Consider the following 21143-nt stretch of genomic DNA (forward strand, 5'->3'; position numbering starts at 1 on the left):
GGCGTTTCGTTGCTTCAGCTTCTGACTTCCTCTGCCCTTCTCTCTCGGTTCATCTGAATTCATCCCATGTAGAAAAGACGCCAGTAAGAAGATTCAGCGGGGAAAGAAAAGAGAGACCGAGAAGGTTGTTTAATTACATTGAGAATCTGTCCTTTAGTGTTGCCACCATCATCAATTTTCTTAGTTAAATCTTCTGGATAACTTACTGCCCCTTCTGCCACAGCATTAGCTGTTTCACCTTGCATGTTTATGTTATAAAGATGGCTTCTTCCTTTAAACCTCATGAACCAATCTCTGCTAGCTTCAAACATTTTTCTGCAGCTTCTTCACTTCTCTCAGCCTCCATAGAATGGAAGAGAATTAGGGTCTTGATCTGGATCAGGCTTTGGCTTCAGGGATTGTTGTGGCTGATTTGAGCTTCTATCCAGACCACTAAAACTTAGCTTTCTTATCATTCGTGCTAACTTCTTACTCACTGGAGTAGCACTTTCAATTTCCTTTAAGAGCTTTTCCTTTGCATTCACAACTTGGCTGTTTGGTGGAGGTGATCTAACTTTTGGCCTGTCTCAGCTTTCTACTTGCCTTTCTCACTAAGCTTAATCATATGGAGTTTTTGATTTAAAGTGAGAGGCATGCAACTCGTCCTTTCACTAGAATACTTAGAGGCCAGTATAAGGTTATCAACTGGCCCAATTTCAATATTGTTTTGTCTAAGGGAATAGGGAGACCCAAGGGGAGGGAAAGAGATGAGAACAGCTGGTCAGGAGCAGTCAGAGCACACACGTTCATCAATTAAGTTCACTATCTTATATGGGTACATATTATAATGTTTCATGATACCACAGATTTCCAGTGCCAGATCACCTTAACAGTTATAATAATAATGAAAATGTTTGAAGTATTGTGTGAATTACCTAAATGTGACACAGAGCTGCTAGAAAAATGGCACTGATAGACTTGCTTCATGCAGGGTTGTCATAGGCCTTCAATTTGTAAAAAACACATTATCTGTAAAGTACAATAAAATGATGAGCAATAAAGTGAGGTATGCCTGCCTGTGTATGTATACTTTCTTTTGTGCAGATGCTAGCTTTCATAACTATTTTTAAGAAAGAATCTGAGCAAGAGGCCATCATCTAGTTAGGAAGCTCTGGAAGAAAAGTGATTACTATGGTTGGAAAGTGTCCAGAGGAGCCAGCCAGGTCAACTTATTTCTGTTCATCTTGACATTCCAACCTCTCTTATTAGCTATTTATATGTGCCAGCATCATGCCTGTTTCTTAATTTATGACTAATGTATTATGCTAACCACACAGACTTATGTCTAGAATCTCTCTGTGAACAATTCATTCCCGGAAGCCTGAAAGATTTTCCCCATACTACGTGGAGGCTAATGAGCCAGTCCTCATTGGCAGGGATACACATGCCTTAGAATTTGGGTGAACTTTCTGTTACACTTTAATCCAGAATAAGGTACAGGCAAAAACAAAAACAAAACACATCAAGTCATTTTTCTTAAACTTCCTGATAATGAGAGGCTGAAACTCAGATGACAAGCGCCCATTTTCCCTTGCCCTTGCTGCAGACATCTGCTGATCACAAGGTCAAGAGCTCTGTGCAGTTTAGCCCAGGATTGCAGAAGGCTCAGGACGCAGCCGCAAAGCCCCCAGCCTGGTTTTGCTAAAGGGGAAGACCAAATTCCTTTCTGGCTAAGCCACTGGAGGAGAGTTTCTGTGAAGCGTGGCCTCCAAAGCTGATACCCAGTTATTGGGTCAGTAGTGGTACCTCTCCACGGGCACGCTGACGTCACGAGGCTGGGATTTTTTGTCTGTCGTGTCCGCTGCTGCGTCTCCTCCTGTAGCAGTGTCTGGTAGACTCAAGGCATCAACAGGCCACCTCAGTTAAATGAATGAATGCAGGCAGAGTTAAGTCTTATTTCCAGCTTTGTCGCATATATTTCTTTTTGAAAAAAGAATAAGCAGTTTGATAGCATATGTCGTTCCCATTTGTTTACCTATCTCAGCCAGCACACTGGGACGGATTTAGAGTCCGCCAGCTGTGTAGGACTGCCTGTTTCCCACACATACGCAATCCTCCAAGAGCATAAGAATGTTATTAAGTTTTATATCATCATCAGTTGAAGAGGGAAAATAGTCTTGTACCTAACCGCATTTCCTTAGCTTTTCATGAGCTCCCAAGGTTTTCATGTGCAAGTTGACAGAGCAGGCTTATTTAGGCTCCCCGGGGGGAAGTCGTACTCTAATGCAGGCTTGGGGACACTGGGTCTTGCTTCTTGCGCTGCTCTTTCCTTGTGGAATGGCCTTGGAGTGAGGAAAGCTGGCTTTTGGCCAGGTTTAAACTTGCTGCTGGTAGCACTCGGTTTCCTTGTCCATTAGTTAGAGCAATATTGCCTTCTGCTGCATAGTTAAGAGGTTTGTAAGACACAATGCAGATAAAAGTAGTTGATCTTCTGTTATAAGCAGCCAAACACCATTTCTAATTCCAGCACAACCCTGGCGAGAGGAGGTACCTGATAAAATTCACTTTCAGGCTTTGATCTCAGGTCCTACTTCTGATCCTTTGAACATGCCTTCCCATGGGATGACTGCAACCATGTCCATTTTTCTGCAGCCCTTTTTTTTTTTTCCAAATCAGGCATGACCATTAAAAACATGAGGGAAAAAAATTATCCTCACTAATAATGAAGGCAGTAGAATTTTAAATGAATTTTTACACCTCATTGCAACAATGCTCTTTAAAAACATTCTTAGTGTAAGTATGATTTCAGTAATATACTCCATATTAATTAATTGCAATTTTAAATAGGCAAGGTCCTTCTGATTGTCAGTTTGGCAATATACATGTTAAGATCCTTAGCAGATGTTTTTACTTTTTGATCTAGTATTTCTCCTTCTAGAATTCTTCCTAAAAATAATCAAATCTTTGAACAAAGACTTATGCACACAGATGTGTGATCCGTATGACTTAAAATGCATAAAAGTGGAATCAATCTAAATATCCAATAGCAGAGGATTAATTTCAGAAATGAAATATTAGACATCCTCGGAAAGTTATTTCTATATAATTACTTGAAAATTATATTTATGTATATAGATATACATATACAACATGACACCTAAATTTGCTTGATATATATCTAGTATTAATATATGTGTATTCTATATATTCATATATATCTTATGTACTATATAAAAAGAATAGGAAATACTAGGAGTGACTTTAGTTTAATTTTCTTTTTTATATTTCCCTTTCCACAAATTTACACAATGAACATTTACTATTTTTATAATCAGAAAAAAAAGTAAATGCTTTAGTCAGGTGCTTATTGCTCTTTCCTTGATAGTTAAAAATTATTCCGTTCATCTTCTTCCAGCATTCTTATGTTCATTGGTTTATCTGTGAGATAAAACAGTGTCCAGCAGTGACAAGTAATAGAAAATGTCTAAAGCCTATTTAGGCTTCCTGTAAAAAGAGATTGATTGATTCGTTTCCATAATCCATCAGATGGCCAATACTGTACTTGGCTGAGAGAACAGTAATAATGCTACGCCAATGGCCAGCTTTTACTATTTTTGCTCCACAATTTTGTTCCACACGGTACACTGCTCTAAGCACCGTGATGCCAAAGCATTTCATTGTCACCAGCACCGCAGGTTGCTCCCATCAGTCTCTCTCTTCTATGGATGAAAAGGCACAGAGAGGGAGAGCTTCTCAGGTGACAGCTCTTGGGTGTTGATGACTTAGAATGAACCGGGGTCCATGGAAAGATGTCAGGGGGTCCGTGAGTTTGAATTGAAAAAAATCACCTTATTATCTTTATTTTTTTTCCTCTGACCTCTAACTAAAATCCAGCATTTCCCTCAATAAATCCCTCACTTATGACTGTATGCAATAAATTATAGTTGCATTCATTTCATATCACATTACAGTTGTTGCTTATCTCAAAAAATCAATCGCTTACCATCATCCATACTTTGAAATTACCATAGTCGTTAGGCCCGACTCTCATTGAGAGTCATAAAACCATCTGCCACTGCATTCTGAGAAGGGGTCCGTGGTTTTCACCTGACTGGCAAAGGGGTCCGTGGGACAAAAAAGGTTAGGGACCCCTGGACTAAACCCACTCCCTCCAGCCCGTGAGTGCATGTCTGCTCTTAAGTAAAGGATGCTGTAGGCTGGAAGAGACAGACGCTCAGGTCAAGTTCCATTTCAGCCAAGTCTTGAAGATGGAATGGGAATTTACCAAGAGAGGAGAAGGATCTGGCCTTCCACACAGGAGGCTGAGTAGCAAAGGCCAGGGAGCATGGCTTGTCTAAGGTGCGCGGCGCCGGCTTGGCGGTGACTCGGAGGGAGCAACCCGTGTCGGATGACGGGCTGACGAGCTCGTGCTTGCTCTCCCCATGCAGGGCAGTAGTAAAGTTTCCAGAAGCCTGCCTCCTCTCGGAGCTCTTTGCTCCTGGCTGCTGGTGGAGGAAGCCTCCCCCCAACCTCGACTGCCTTCCCTTTAAAGAAGTGAAGTCAAATGAAACGCATCCAGTGGAATTGCCCCCTAATAAATGCCTCGTCTCTTTGGAGTGTTAAAAATGTACTTTTCCTTCCCAGCAGGGCAAAGAAACAAAAGCAGAGTACATTTTATACTCTGTTGATGAGTGTATCCAAACCCGCCACAGGAAAATGTACCGCAGGGTTTGCTTATACCTCCTGTAATTCCAGTGGGGCTCGCCCTTTAGTCGGGCAGAGAGAAGTGGGTTTCCATGACCCGTGTCCTCACCCTCAGCTAACCTGAAGGTTCCTAACTGTGACATCTAATACCCAGGCCATTACTTCAGTCCACACCATCTGTCACTTGAAAGAAGGAGGCTTTTCCTGCATGTTGTGTTTGTACTTGTAAAAAGTTATTCTTTAAACAAAGTTGTCTTTAGTTAGGAAAGGTCATATTTAGGTAGATTTTAAGAGGGATCTGCTTGGAGGCAGGGCCCAGTGGTGTAAACAGTGCCCAGTGGTACAGGCAGTGCCCAGTGGTGTAGACAGTGCCCCGTGGTATAGACAGTTCCCACTGGTATAGGCAGTGCCCAGTAATGTTGGCAGTGCCCAGTGGTGTTGGCAGTGTCCCATGGTGTTGGAAGTGCCCAGTGGTATAGGCCATGCCCCGTGGTATAGACAGTGCCCAATGGTGTAGGCAGTGCCTAGTGGTATAGGCTGTGCCCTGTGGTATAGACAATGCCCAGTGGTGTAAACAGTGCCCAATGGTGTAGGCAGTGCCCAGTGGTGTAGACCATGCCGTGTGGTGTAAACAGTGCCAGTGGTGTAGGCAGTGCCCAGTGGTGTAAGTATTGCCCAGTGGTATAGGCTGTGCCCCATGGTGTAGGCCATGCCCCATGGTGTAGAGAGTTCCCAGTGGTATAGACAGTGCCCAGTGGCATAGGCAGTGCCCAGTGGTGTAGACAGTTCCCACTGGTATAGGCAGTGCCCGGTATTGTTGGAAGTGCCCAGTGGTATAGGCCATGTCCCTTGGTATAGACAGTGCCCAGTGGTGTAGGCCGTGCCCTGTGGTATAGACAGTGCCCAGTGTGTAGGCAGTGCCCAATGGTGTAAGTATTGCCCAGTGGTGTAGGCCATGCCCTGTGGTGTAGGCCATGCCCCGTGGTGTAGAGAGTTCCCAGTGGTATAGACAGTGCCCAGTGTTGCAGGCAGTGCCAAGTGGTGTAGACAGTTCCCACTGGTAAAGGCAGTGCCCAGTAAAATTGACAGTGCCCAGTGGTGTTGGCAATGTCCCATGGTGTTAGAAGTGCCCAGTGGGGTAGACAGTACCCAGTGGTGTAAATAGTGCCCAGTGGTGTAAATAGTGCCCAGTGGTGTTGGCAGTGTCCAGTGGTGTAGGCAGTGAGTAAGTAAGAGACCAGCAGCCCTCAGTGCTCCCTGGCTGGTGAGGGACAAACTCTGCTGACTCAAGGTATGGCCTGTGACATTCCAACTGCGCATTAACAGACTCAGTGTTGCTTCAGATGGAGGACGTGCCACGTACTATCTTCAACGCTGTGGAAGAGGTGCCAACTTCAAGGAGTCTGCTGGAAGGAACCACAGCTGGGCCGCAGCTGCTCACAGCCACGCTAATCCTCAAAGCTCATGCCTAGGAGGACAGTGATGGTGGTACTACAGGACAAGGGTCAGGGACTCAGAACAGGTCACAGGGAGGACCAATGCTGTTCTGATTCCTCCCCTTCTCACCAGCTACCAGCTTATTGTTTGAGGATTAATCGAGTTAGTAGAGTAAAGTGCTTAGAACAATGCCTGGCACATCCTCAGTACTACACCGGCTTTGGCTGACGTTCTTATTTTTAGCATTTGAATGAATGTCAACGTGACTATGATCTTATCCGCTGGCACTCCTCCTCCCCTTTGCCCTGCTCCATCTTTTGCATGGTATTTATCCCTTCCTCACAGTCTACAGAATGGCTTATGTCTATTGACTTGTCTTCCCCAGCTACAGGTAAGCTCGGAGGGCAATGGCTCTGTTGTTTTCCAAGGGGGCAGTCACTGAAGATGGCTCCTCAGCCACTGGAGGAATCTGTCCTTTCAGGATGCTGGAGAAGCAATCCCCTCCCTCCATCACCCTGAGACTCTGTCCCCACTCCCTGGCCTCCGTGCTGGATGCTCTCTGGCCAGCGAGAAGCCGTGCTCGTTTCCCGGGGTAGGTACACAGCTCCTTTGGAGGCACTTTTGAGATGAGTCCTGGCTGAAAGAGTGGCAAAAGTGACGAGTGCCCCTTCCAGGCCTGGCTCACAAAAATCCCAGAGAGGCCTTTTTCTCTCCTCCTCTGTCTTCTGACTTGAGGCAGAGAGCCCAGCTAAGCTCTCCAGGGTTGGAGGATGCCCAAGGCACGAGGTGGAAGAGGCGCTAAGGGCTGTGGAGCAGAGCCCCTCCCCTCGCCATGAGGGTGTATTCTGGGTTTGCTTCTTAGAAAAGCTGGTATCACTCACCTTGCCTTGATCTGAGATGGTGCCTCAGTGAGCAAACCCAAAACTGCCCTCCCTAGTAGGCGAGCACCCCAACAAGGCCTTAATGCTGGAATCGGTCTCCTCTTCAATGGTTAATAATTAATCAATATTATCCCCCTGGACACCTTGAACATCTCCAAGATTTTGCCACATGAGCTGGCTCCACTGAGCCCTTTGGATTTCAGGACCTCGTGCTCACGATTCATTCATGGTTTCATTTGTGGCAATTTCCTTCACTCCCTACCCCTGCTGCTTTATTTTTCCTCCATGGCACTTAGCTTCTAACAGTCCTGACATTTTACTTGTTCTCTTTTTCTTTCTTCCTTTTCCAGAATGCTAACTTTCCAAGGGCTGAGATTTTGTGAGGTTCACCATTTTTTTTGCACCCATGTAGAACAGTGCCTGGTAACTGTACTGAAAAAAAATAGAGTTAATTCACTCATTTTTGTACACCTCCTGTGTCCCAGGCTCAGTGATAGCTCTGGGGAGATATTGTGGTGACCACACCAGCTCAGGACATACCGGAGAAGATAACCACACCAGTAGTGACAAGTAAGTACAAACTGTGCAATGGTTACACACAGCGGTTGGTAGGACGGAGAGTCTGAGAAATCTCCCGGGAGGGAGATGTCCAAGCAAATGCCTACAGGGTGAGGCGGAGTCTGCCAGGCACCAAGGCAGGAAAAACACCCAAGAAGGAGGTCCAGCCCATGTGGGCAGCAGGAAGAGCAGGGTGTGTGCAAATGCGGCTGCAGCACCAGGGGTGAGGGGAGAGGGGGGCCGGGCCTGGAGGGCTTGCAAGCTGTGTTTCAGAAGTCTGGAATACTCCAAGACAAGATAAAGCTCTCTCAGACCCAGTCCAAGCCATCCATCACTCCCCAGCTCACAAGCCAGGAGGACAAATGTCTCATTGCCCTTATGTCCAATTGATTGAAATTCCCAGTCTACTGAAGTTTATTTATGACTCGGCCAAGCTAAGTCTCTGCCCCTTTGAGCCAAGAATCCCAAGCACTCCCTCTAAACCCTCCGAAAAACCCTCACCCTGCTGCCTGCCAGGCATCTTCATTCTGCCCTGGAGGTCAGCAGGTTTCCTTCCACTCAGGATCTCAGAACCTGCATACTTCTTGTTGAATTCTTACATACACATTGTTTTCTCTCCATTTTTAAAAAGGCATTTATTTCAGGGCACTAGAGCCTAAATGTGTGCACATTAAAATCTAATACCCAAAGTTCTGTCACTGGTGGTCTAAGCAAGTCTAACAATGAAAGAGGACTGTGATGGTTTGAAACTGGTAGACTCCAGCAAATCCCCTCTTTACAGGTGATCCATTCCCATACATGTAAACCTAGTGTGGTTGGGACCTTCTGGTTAAATTACTCAGTTCAGGCAGTGGACTTGGCCCAGTGGTTAGGGCATCCGCCTACCACATGGGAGGTCCGCGGTTCAAACCCCGGGCCTACTTGACCCATGTGGAGCTGGCCCATGAGCAGTGCTGATGCACGCAAGGAGTGTCCTGCCACACAGGGGTGTCCCCCGTGTAGGGGAGCCCCACGTGCAAGGAGTGCGCCCCGTAAGGAGAGCTGCCCAGCGCCAAAGAAAGTGCAGCCTGCCCAGGAATGGCACCGCACACACGGAGAGCTGACACAGCAAGATGACACAATAAAAAGAAACCCAGATTCCCCGTGCCGCTGACAACAACAGAAGCAGACAAAGAAGACGCAGCAAATAGACACAGAGAGCAGACAACTGGGGTGGAGAGGGGGAGGGGAGAGAAATAAATAAATAAATCTTTAAAAGAAAATTACTCCGTTCAGGGCCTTTGATTAGATTACGTGACACAGGGTGCTCTTAATCCTCTTTTTGGAGGCCTTTATAAATGGAGGAACGAAAAAAATCACAGGCACAGGAAGAAAGCCACAGTGACATACAGAAGTCTCCAGAAGTTGAAATCCATGGACGCAGGAGAGAGAAAAGCCACAGACCTAGGGGCAGCCCGAAGCAGAACTAGCAACGAGGCCGGGTGAAGAGGGGAGAGACAAGCTGCTGCCACCATTGTGCCCTGCCACATGTCTGATGGCCCACACCGAGCTCGGGGAGATGGTGAGCCTGGAGGAGAGGGCAGAGACGGGCAGAGCAGCCACCATCCCTCGCCACGTGGCAGGAGTCCAGGATTGCCATCAACCGACTTTCAGGGAGATTACTTCCCAGATGCCTTTACTTGGACATATTTCCCAGCCTTGGAACTGTGAGTGTTTCACATAATAAATTCCCATTATAAAAGCCAACATATTTCTGGTATCTTGCTCCCAGCAGCTTTTAACACCCTAAAACAGGGAACATTTTAATTGTCAGTATTTTTGGATACTGTCCTATAACTGAGTTTAGGCTAATAATAGTGCAGAAAAAAAAAAAGAAAAGAAAGCAGAGTGTATTAGCCAAAGGGGTGCTGAGGCAAAATATCAGAAATCTGTGGGCTTTTTTAAAGGGTATTTATGTGGGGTAGAAGCTTACAGTTACCAGGCCATGAAAAGTTCAAGTCAAGGTACCATAAGAGGTACTTCCTCACTCAAAGTCTGTTGCCTTATGTTGAAGCAAGATGGTGGGTGATGTCTGTGAGGGTTCAGCCTTCCTCTCTCCCTTAACGCTCCATGGTCCCAGCTTTGTCCAATCTCAGCTCTAGGCCGGAGGGCTCGTTTCTTTCCAGGCTCACCTGCTGTGGTCTGTTCACAAAGTCAGCTGTAAACTATCAGGTAAATGGCTCATCTCTCTCCCGGGCCGCAGGATCCTTTTCCGCAGGATGTCTATGGAGTTCCCTTCCTCTTTTTCTTGCATATCTGCTTCTGTGTTCTTGAGTGAGTGCCCATTTATTTATATGGTCCACCACGGGCGCAGGGACTCAGCCCTGCATGCCTTAGTGACAAGGCCGAATCAAAGCCCTAATCTTGATTTAATCAAGTAAATGTAAAGACTTTGAATTTAAATCAGTTCAAAGGTATCAAGCCCAGAGGAATGGACCAGCTTAAAAAACATAGTATCTCTTCTTGGAATTCATTAATATTATCAAACTGCCACACAGAGGAAAATTAAATAAAAGACAGAAGAAAAGTGAGAACGAAGATTTGTTTTTATTGGTTTGGAATCCCATTATCACATTGTGGGCGAACAAGAGGATAAACCCAGGGCAATAAGTGATGGAGCCAAAGTGTTGCCTCAGAGTTGCCTTCTCAGTGTAGCTCTGTCTCCTCAAATATGAGACAGAGCCTAGCATTTCTGCTGCTCCATCCAGTACATGAGCATCTGTAGCATGATGAAGCAGATGTGTCTCAGTAGTCTGCCAACTGCTTACTGGATGATAGGGCTCCGTTAAGTTTTAAGTGAGCCAACCGAAGTCTCATTTTTTTTTCTCCCTAAGAATTGAGGGGGGTGCTAAGAAAATAACTCATTCTGTAGACTTACTCCTTTTTCCCCCTGGTTTATAATGAACCCATAATACCAGAGGATACATGCTTATTTTCAGAGTTGAATGAATTTAGTTAGAGCCTAGAATGCCTTGCAGGAAAGGGCACAGCGGGCTGTGCACTCTGCTCATTTTATTTTTATGCTTAGTCATCTGGATTGCCCAGGCTGGAAGTTTAGAAAAGCTAACTAATTTTTAATGCCTGTTAATTGTCCAGCAAAGTGCTGAATATTCGCTTCCTTCAAAAACATGGAAGATTCAAGATAAATGGTAGTCATTCTTTATGTCCTTAAGAATATGACTTGAGAGCTAATTATGTAGGCATGAAAAACATATTTTTTCTCTTAACCTGTTGGGCAAAGGAAACACCATTCCTGTTCTTGCTCTATTACATCATTTGTGAAATTCCCAATGTTCATTAAAGGCCAGCTTCTACCAAGGCCTTCCTCAAAGTCCTTTCAGGGGTAACAAGGAAAGTTTTAAGTGAAATTTGTCAAGCAGCAGCAGATAGCAACTATGTGCCAAACACTCTCAGTGTTTTACATTACAGGCCTTTAATGTGCACAAACTTCTAGACAGTGAGTGCTGCCTTCTTCATCCTCAAGGAATAAATGAGGACCCCGAGGCACAGAGAGATTCAATGACTTGCCTCAAAGTCACAAATCTAATTAATGGCTGGGCAGGGGCAAACCTGAAGTTTCTCCAGAGGCTCCACTTTGTCACGATGGAGCAATGCAGCTCGGCCATTCTACCGTCAAGATACCAGGTCTGGAACCAATGTTTTGTATTTGCTATTTCATCACTGCCCAGCTACGTGAAATCGGTAATTGCATCCTACAGACTCACCTCACAGTGGTTGTATCAAACTATAATTCAGACAGTTATTAGCATACTGTTTACTTACGTGGAGGGTTTATCAATGAGTAGATTGATCTCACCCAACAAAGGCTGAAAAGATGATTTATATAAGAGGAAGAAAAAACCCTGCAGACTGTTCAGGGAACTTTTTATCATGTATCATGATTTTTGGAAGCAAAGTGTTCAGTCCAGACAGTTTATGTAAACCAAGAACTTTCAAAGAGAAGAATAGGGGTTGTCTAGAAACACTTTAGACTGTAGAGCATTTGCGATAGGCTGCCACTGCCTAAGACCCTGCATCTTCCATCAGCACTTCCATGGTAGGTAGGCCCTGTTTTCACTATTTCCCACATCACAGTTTCTCAACTCCCCCAGTTTGGTCAAAAGAACCTCATAAAGGAATGGGTTTAATCATGTGGGTTTTAGATTCTTCTTGACAATGACTAGGTAACAATGTATAGCCAAATGAATATTAAACAGAGGAAGAGGAGGCCAAAAAAGTTATGAGGACAATCACAAATAATATAAGAAATATTTCAAATTCACACTGTCTCTAAGTTTTTAATTGGTTTGTTTTAACTAGAAGAAAAGAACTCAAAGACCAGTTTGGTTAACTTTAAACAGAACAGGTGGCATTTTTTCCTAATAGATTGTTTCAAGTCTAATTTGATCCACAGTTAGAACTAAATTATGTAACCCACATTCTTTTTTTTTAACTTTATTTTGTACATTTAATAACTGAAAATATAAACAATTATAAACTTAAAAAAAGCACAGTTGAATACAAATATACAGTTCTTAATTAAATATACTGGATACCTATAAATTGCTATTATTTTTTGTGAATCATACAATATGTTACACAATAGATTTGGTTCATAGTAATGCAATCATACAGTATGTGTCCTTTTGTGTCTGGTTTGATTCACTCAGCATAATGTCCTCCAGGTTCATCCATGTTGTCATATGCTTCATGACTTCATTTCTTCTTACAGCTGCATAATATTCCATCGTGTGAGTAGACCAGTTTGTTTATCCATTCATCTGTTGATGGACACCTGGCTTGTTTCCAACTTTTGGCAATCGTGAGTAATGTTGCTATGAACATCGGTGTGCAGATGTCTGTTCGTGTCACCGTTCTCAGTTCTTCTGGGTATATACCCAGTAGTTAACCCACATTCTTGTTTGAGAACTTTTAGTCAAGGTATAGAAGTCCTTTTTAGAAATGTATAAACCTTGAAAACATGCAAAAAAATTTAGCATGTCAGGCTCTTAATAAAATATAACCGGGGGGGCAGGGGTTCAGATTGTTTCCCATAGTATTTGGAAGGCCAGATCTCAAATTCCATCATTGGAAAGAGACAATGAGAAGTTAAACAGGATAACAGAGGAAGAAGCTTTCTACACTGGATTGCATCTTGATCTGTTAGAATATTAGGACAAAGAGCTTCCTCCTTCCAGAATTCTGGATGCCTTAATGAGTCTCAGGATTGGACTTCCAATGGAAGTATATATCCTTAGTGCGATTCCAAATGTGTTTACCCTGGACAGCACATATTCACCTGTCCTGAAACTGAAGAACGGTATTAGCAGGTGAGTGGACTAGAAGTGGCCCTTGCAAGGATAGTTGTAAAGTTGGCTTTTGCTAAATAGAGATTTTTAAAATATACTTAGTCTTTATTTGTGTATTATGTAGAGGTGTGTCTGGTGATGTTTATTTTTTTGAAATGTAGCTTGCATTTGTTGAGTATTTGAGTTATAGTTGGCATTACTGCTACTATCTGACAATATCAGATGGACCAAGGTGAAACATGTCAAGAGAAGAAAAGTCAAGTCTCATGCATCTCTTGGTATAATATCAAATGCGAGAATTTATGGGAATTTTTAGGTGTTGACTATACATTGTTATTTTTGTTAGGAGTAAAATTTTGATGCAAAAATTTTAAGCTCTTTTGAGCAATTTTTATTTTAATCTATCTTGTTTTACTTTCTTAGCATTTTGGGATAATGTGAATAATGAAGATTATTCTAACAAGAATACGTTTCTGTAGATTTTTTTAAGTATCTTACCTATAATCTCATTTTTTAAAAATCTTTTAAGAGGGGGTGGGGGGTATATGGGGACCTCATTTTTTTTTAAAGTATCGTTAAAAAAATAAAGACAAAGAAATGTTTAAAAAAATAAATGAAAAGAAAAAGGAAAAAAATCATTTAAAAGTATGAAGGATATTCTCAGGTGGGAAAACAAAATCCATATACTCTGAAGCAATTACATGATATTGATTTGTTAATGTTGTAGTCCTTAAAGTGGAGGTTGAAGCACTGCCCAACATTTTGTTTTCTATTTTACAATAATTATAGATAAGGCAAGATTCTGTCACCTGTGAAATCTCTTAACTAATCAATATGTTTTTAAACATTTGAACTAATTCACCCTTGTTGTTGGGATTATTTTTTGTTGTATGAGTTTTTGGGGGGAGATAAGTTGGGCAACACTAAGCAATATGAGAGATTTGAGATAGTCAATGACTTTTCTGTTCAGCGGACCTTTGTAGTTGATCTAATTTTTCTAATTTAGACATTATTATAGACAACTATCATTATAGGATTAATGGCAACTAAACTGTTAAGGTCTATCTGTTTGCACAGCAGTAAGGACATTTTCTATTTTTTTTAGCATAGGCTTTAATTCCCCACCCCACCCCATCCCCACAGGCTTTAATTTTAACTGCTGAGAGGTTTTAGTTTCTCCTGGTCTCATGAGTAATTTTCCTTTTTTAAAAATTTATTTATTTTTGCCCCCATTATTGATCAAGCTGTCTAAACAAGTTAAAAGAGTCCTTTGTTTTCAAATGAGCCAAAGTAATGAATACCGCCCCACCTCCCCCAAGGCATATCTATGATAAATATATGTCAGCTCTTAACCTCTGGCAATGTGACAGTTTCCTATCTGAGATATTAAGTAGTCAAGGCTATTGGTTACAGAATATTTTGAAAGCATACTTTGATGGCTCTTCCTCAAATACAATCCATTTCCAAATAATACGATCTCAAGATTGTAAATTGAGTTGAACACAAACCAGAGTGATACAACTTTAGCATGAGAATAGCTGTTAGAAAATCCTGGTTCTTACCCTTATTAGGACAGGAAGGTGAGGCAGCTGGATTTAGATTGGAACATTTAAGAGTTATATAACGATTTTACAGCTGATATGCAAAAATCAGCAAACCCAATGGCTCTGTAGGAAACCCCAGAGTTGATTTTTTTTGGTGTAAAAGACATCTTGACAGTTTTATTATTTTGAAAGTACAGCTTGCATTTGGGGTAGCGAACAAAGTTGAGAAAAAACTGGTTTTTACATTAAGATTTGAGTATAAATCATGGGTATAAAAAGCAAGAAAATGGTTGCAAGCTTATTTAAGAGTGACAATATTTAAAACACAGCACAAAGTGATTGTAGCATGCATTTGTTGAGTATATGAGTTATAGTTGGCACTACTGTAGCAAGCTCCTTCTGAAGTGAAGTACTTTGGTTAAAAAAAGACAAAACGTGACACAGGCACAGTATTTTTAAAGTTCCATTTTGAGTACTGGATTTTCCTCTTCATTGTAGCGTTTTCTGTTTTATAACCAATCCTAGTAAACCTTTATGTGCATATATTTAGATATACACAAATAAATGAATCATCATAGAATGATAAATGTAAGCTTTTACACTTCAGTATAAATAAAACAATACATATTAAATTAAGTTTACTGTATTCTACAACCAGTAACAACCTCCTTAATAAATAAACAGATGAAATGCAGTTTTTGTCTTGCAGGCATGTTTGTGTGTCTCTGTGCTAACAGGACCTGCTCCAGTCAGAGCTGTTTGTGTTAACGACAGGAGGCAATTCTGTTCCCTCTCAGGGGAAAGTGGAAATCACCTGGGTCCTGCCAGCCCTCTTGGCCCACAAGTAAAGTACACATTACTATCCCTTTTACAAGTTTAAAGCGGCCAAAAAAAGCCTATCTATATTACCATTCTCCAAAAGCATCCTCTTCTCTAGTTTATTAATCCATGCTCAGTCTATCCTTGGTAAAGAGCCCTGCATCGATCCAGCTGGTTTAGATGCCTATCTAAAGATTAGGCATTAATTTACTCAATTTAATACTCATCCAAGGCCTCGATGTTATCTATGGATCATGAATTCAGAATTTAAACTGACACACTGAGTCCTTACGATGTGAGCATCATAAAATTAAGTCCATTTTCAAATGGCACTTTCCATTATGATTTAATTTAGTTGAAAATGTACAATTTTATAATTATAAAGCATTGTTAGCACATCTAAATCTTAAGAGAAATTAAGTAAATGCAAATTAATTAGGATGTTTTAGAAAAAATGACCCTAGACTTGTATAAACTAGAGTACTATGGTAACAGTATTTTTACATTATGACAATAAAGAAAAAGACAAACCACTTTTAAAGCAAAATGATTAACCAGCAGTTTCATCCAAAAATCTATCTTGATTAGAAATATTAAGTGATTTTCCTGAAAAATTACATATAAGGTATTGAAATTTCAAAGTTGTTTAAAAATATCAGAGTTCTGTTTTGTGTTTCATGTAACTTAGTAACTAAGACCATTAATTAAACTCACGTTCGGCTTTTCTTTTCTTCCTGAGTTACAGCTTAAAGAGACTGCACTTTTATTTTTTATTTTTTTATTTTTTTTAAGATTTATTTATTATTTATTTAATTCCCCCCCTCCCCTGGTTGTCTGTTCTCTGTGTCTATTTGCTGCGTCTTTGTTTCTTTGTCCGCTTCTGTTGTCATCAGCGGCAGGGGAAGTGTGGGCGGAGCCATTCCTGGGCAGGCTGCACTTTCCTTCACACTGGGCGATTCTCCTTACGGGGCGCACTCCTTGCGCGTGGGGCTCTCACGCGGGGGACACCCCTGCGTGGCAGGGCACTCCTTGCGCGCATCAGCACTGTGCATGGGCCAGCTGCACACGGGTCAAGGAGGCCCGGGGTTTGAACCGCGGACCTCCCATGAGGTAGACGGACGCCCTAACCACTGGGCCAAGTCCGTTTTCCCTCACTTTTAAACATAAGGAAAGTTTTTATTATTTTTAGAAAATTTTGGATTTTATTAGGTTTATTTGTTTTTATATAAGTCAATTAAATTTTTATTTTGCATCATAATGTTATTGTTCCTGAGGTAGACAATTTGTTCAAAATTATTTCACATTCATAAAACAGAAATGTTCTCAATTCTTGTATAAATTAGAGGAGCTAATTGTGATAACAGAGCAGAATTTAAGGTAAGTAGAAACAGAACCACAGGTGTCTATTAAGTATGTTGATCAGTTGGAAAAACTAAGGCATGTAAATGAAGACCAAAGAGGCCTCAGGGAATAGCACTGCTGAGAATCTGAGTCATTCTGTAATCCCCTTCTGAGTTTGGCAGAAAATTCTTATTTCCAGTGCCATATTCCTCACAATAAACAGTCTAGGGAAACATTAAGTCTTTGTTTCATATGGTTATTGGAAACCTTTTTTTTTTTTTTGACTCAATAATCAGATCTATAGTCACATATTTCCTATCCCTTCCCTCAAATCTTAATTAAAGTGCCTGAAGGGACATGGATTTGGAATTGCTCAATCAAACTTGAGTGGCTCAGGCATAGCAATTAAGGGTCAGGCCAGTGTATGCTGGGGATTCGATTTCCTGCTTATCCTGAGATTCCTGTAAGGCTTAATTACTTTTATTAAACTCAAAAGTTATTAGAAGAGGCCATTTTATATCATTTTTGATACAGGAATGCCATTTTTGCAAGATAATAGTAACTATTTGGACCCATAATGAGTAAACACACAGAAAAGAGTTTTGAGAAGGAAGGATTTTTACAGTTGCAGGAACCCCCAGCACACAAACACAAAACACCAAAGAGCAGACGCCATCAAAGGCCAGAAGAAAAACTACACCAAGGCCTTGACCTTGTGTTCTCAAATGCCAGTCTCTGAATCCTCATACATAAATGACTAAAACAAAAATGAACAAATGAACGAGATTCAGATTGCCTTTTCTGTGCCCCTTAATCACTTAATGATCTGACACAAAACCAGAACTCAGTTTCGACCACATGTTACCAATGGTTACCCAATCGATCAAGCACTATCAGAATCAGAATTAGGGGAGACAGGGAAACTAAGCAGTAAACTCAAAAAGACCCAGGCTTCGACAAAGGGCACTTTCAGGCCAAATGTTTGTTGGTTCCTGTGGTAGCTCAGGGTAGACAATGTTTTCGTAGAATCTTCAGCAATGACCAAAAAGTTAATATTAGCCTGCTGCTTGCTTGTTTAGCAAAGAGAGAACAATCAAATTCTTTCAAAGGCAAAACCAGCATTTATGAAAAAAAAAGAGGAAAGTGGGGAGGAATTATGCAAAAAAAGCAACCTGCAGCCAGAAGCCTGGACACAGTGAATTTTATTTATACATTTGAGGGGTATACTGCTGAGTTTGCAGTTAGGAGAGAGGTCAGGCTGGATTGAGCTTTGGGTTCTTGAGCAGGTCCAGTAGAGGCATAGAAAAGCAATTTCAGATGAAGAACTCTGGGAAACCTTACAAGGGTTTGTCTGAGAAACTCTGTGACAAGCTTCTGCCAAGCTCCTGCAGAGGCACTTCTCCCTTAATTAGGCCAGGGCTGCACCATTGCTCATCAGCTTCACAGGTAACTCATCCAAGCCAGAAGCCTGTGACTGCAGAGCGGTGATCAAATGGAACCTGCCTGGCACGAAAGACAGGCTTTAGTGCATTATACTCGTCATGTGTGTCAAAGAGAACGAAAGACATAAAATCATAGGTTCTTATTACATCATTTGATAGAATCTGAGTCGCATTGTATTTTGTCTTAAAATATTTTAAAAATTTTAACATTTTCTTTGCAGTACAGCCCCTTGTTTTTAACCGGGAAAGCAAACTCCACTCCTACGTCTAATAAACGTGTCCTGGACTTACTGGATGATGTCTCATACCAGATAAGTGCTCCTACTCTGATCTTAAAATATTCCTCCAGGAATGTTTAAATGCGGAAATTTCCCAGCCCAGTTAGTAGAAAACGGGCTCTCTGGTTGAAGGCCTGTCATTATTTCAAGTCTAATGGCTGCCCTTTTCCTCCCCCAACCCAGGGCCTAGACCTTGCCTTCATTTCAGCCTCCAGTGGAGGACTCTCAAGTAAACCCAGCCCTGAGGTTGAACTGGTTAATCCAAACCCAGGGCTTCTCAAGCCTATTATAAGCCACCTCTGGAAGCTCTGAGGATTTCCATTCTCAGAGCACACCAAATTCTAGCAGGAAGCAAAGAAACCCACAACCTAACTTTCTTTAAAAAATTTGTCACGTGATGCAACGTCTAATCAAAGTTGAGAACCACTGTGCAAGTTAAGCATGACCTTTACCCCTGAAAACTATAAAGAGCGGTCAGCAGTGCAGACTCGAAACAGCAGGTTTTAACCCAACTACCTAGGGCTAAAGGAAACTTGAACCAACACCTGGCACATCTTTACGTTCATACGTACACCTGGAAGCGTTTACCTGCCCCTAGAAAGGACAGGGTGGTACAGCACTAGCTCTGCATCGTCTTACTCTCTAGAGAAACCTACAGATTTCTACGCTTCTGACTTAAAGATATAATACTTCCCCCTTACCTTTATACCGAGCCACCGCTAAGATATAGGTTAAACGGCACCGAATGGCATATGTCTGATCACAGCTCTCTTTGTGGATAAGTGGGTGGCTCTTAAAAGAGCCTTTGGGGTTAGATGTCGAGACGCTTACTTGGCAAATCTACTTGGAGCTGGTGTACTTGGTGACGGCCTTGGTGCCCTCGGACACGGCGTGCTTGGCCAGCTCCCCGGGCAGCAGCAGGCGCACGGCCGTCTGGATCTCCCGCGACGTGATGGTCGAGCGCTTGTTGTAATGCGCCAGGCGCGACGCCTCGCCCGCGATGCGCTCGAAGATGTCGTTGACGAAGGAGTTCATGATGCCCATGGCCTTGGACGAGATGCCGGTGTCAGGGTGTACCTGCTTGAGCACTTTGTAGACATAGACCGAGTAGCTCTCCTTGCGGCTGCGCTTGCGCTTCTTGCCGTCCTTCTTCTGCGCCTTGGTCACCGCCTTCTTGGAGCCCTTCTTCGGAGCGGGCGCCGACTTCGCTGGTTCCGGCATCTTGCAACTCCAAAGCCCGAGCAAGCAGCGGAAACGGAGGCGGACTTCTGCTACTTATAGGAGCTCCATGCAAATGAGGGATGCAGAGCGCACCTCAGCTCATTGGGAGACAGGCCACGGGCCCGTCATCCCTGGGCAGGACTATGCAAATGAGGTATGGAGATGCGGCTCCGCTATTCGCCACCTGGCTGAGCCTTGTTTCCAGCCAATCACAGGGTTGGCTTTACTGCCCAGGAAATGCCTATAAAAGCCGCCGTGTTTAGTCTCTTCTCTGCTCGCCTTATCTTCAGCGTCAGTAGGTTTCTTGTTGTATTTTCCGTAGTTTTTTTCTGTGATGTCTGGACGGGGCAAGCAAGGAGGCAAGGCGCGCGCCAAGGCCAAATCTCGCTCGTCGCGGGCCGGCCTGCAGTTCCCCGTGGGCCGCGTGCACCGCCTGCTGCGCAAGGGCAACTACGCCGAGCGGGTCGGCGCCGGCGCCCCGGTCTACCTGGCCGCCGTGCTCGAGTACCTCACGGCCGAGATCCTGGAGCTGGCGGGCAACGCGGCCCGCGACAACAAGAAGACGCGCATCATCCCGCGCCACCTGCAGCTGGCCATCCGCAACGACGAGGAGCTCAACAAGCTGCTGGGCCGCGTGACCATCGCGCAGGGCGGCGTGCTGCCCAACATCCAGGCCGTGCTGCTGCCCAAGAAGACCGAGAGCCACCACAAGGCCAAGGGCAAGTGATCTGATAACATCTCAGCTTCCGGAAACGCATTTGAACCCAAAGGCTCTTTTCAGAGCCCCCCACCTTTTCCAGGGCAGAGCTAAAAACACTTTCACAAAGACAAAAAGGGAAGGTACCGGGTAAGTTTAACAATAGTATTAAAGGCCCTACGTGCTGTCACAAGCCGCCTGGTTTTTTGGTAAACTACTCTGGCCGATACCATGAAATAGTATTCCACCAGGCTCGGGCACTCAAACGGCTGGCCTGTCACACGCAGCTCCAATTTCCTGAGGCTCCATGCCGCGGGTTGATGTGGCTGAAACTGCTCCCGGCGGCATCTGGCTTCCGGCCCTCAGGCCGCCCGCTGTTCTGGGCTCGACTGGGAGCTTCAGGCTCCGCTCGTGCCAGTGGCTCTTAAGTGTCCCTGGAAACCGCAGGGCGTGGGAGGGGCCTTCGCAATTTCCTCCTCTTGCGGTGGCTCAGGTGCAGACTGCGATGTCTTCCTCCTGTGCAGGTTGTGAAGTTGGGGCCCTTTTCTAATCTGTTAGATGAATCGAGAAGTGTTGGAATCTCGTGCCCGTGGGCTCTGCCGTCCAGTGCCCCTAGACGGCCAGCGCCCGCGCTCCGTGAGCTGCCTGAGGCTATCATAAGGCCCTAGCGCTGAGGTCCCCAGCGCAGCCTGCAAGCGGGGAATGGGGCCGGGCCCCTGCGCATCTGGGCACTTGCCTTGGTTCCGGGGAACAGGAGCCGCGCGGGCCTCTGCGCTCGGAGTCAGCACGGCTGTCCTGGCGCTGCGCTCCGCCCTCGGCCAGCGAGTGGACCGTGAGGCCGAGGCTAGCCCGCACCCCGCCGGGACAGCCCACAGCCGCGGGGAGTAGTCCAGT

The 21143-nt window shown here is 43.8% G+C and overlaps 2 protein-coding genes across 3 annotated transcripts; one reads left to right on the forward strand and one right to left on the reverse strand.

Annotated features, from left to right (window-relative positions):
- Window positions 1-17796: 17796 nt before the first annotated feature.
- H2BC4 (H2B clustered histone 4) lies at window positions 17797-19596 on the reverse strand. Of its 2 annotated transcripts, none has more exons than XM_004463505.5 (2): window positions 19163-19596; window positions 17797-18110 (listed from the first exon to the last, which is right to left on the reverse strand). In XM_004463505.5, exon 1 carries the CDS (start codon window positions 19550-19552, stop codon window positions 19172-19174), a length of 381 nt encoding a protein of 126 aa, XP_004463562.1. In that variant the 5' UTR covers window positions 19553-19596; the 3' UTR covers window positions 17797-18110; window positions 19163-19171. The 2 variants fall into 2 exon arrangements, with proteins under 2 accessions (XP_004463562.1, XP_004463561.1); XM_004463504.5 differs by having other exon boundaries at window positions 17797-18114; window positions 19163-19595.
- A 218-nt stretch (window positions 19597-19814) lies between these two features.
- On the forward strand, window positions 19815-20342 carry H2AC6 (H2A clustered histone 6). Its single transcript, XM_004463503.4, has one exon. It carries the CDS (start codon window positions 19887-19889, stop codon window positions 20277-20279), a length of 393 nt encoding a protein of 130 aa, XP_004463560.1. The 5' UTR covers window positions 19815-19886; the 3' UTR covers window positions 20280-20342.
- Window positions 20343-21143: the final 801 nt, after the last annotated feature.

This window comes from Dasypus novemcinctus, chromosome 22 (genome assembly GCF_030445035.2).
Source record: "Dasypus novemcinctus isolate mDasNov1 chromosome 22, mDasNov1.1.hap2, whole genome shotgun sequence".
Taxonomy (NCBI): domain Eukaryota; kingdom Metazoa; phylum Chordata; class Mammalia; order Cingulata; family Dasypodidae; genus Dasypus; species Dasypus novemcinctus.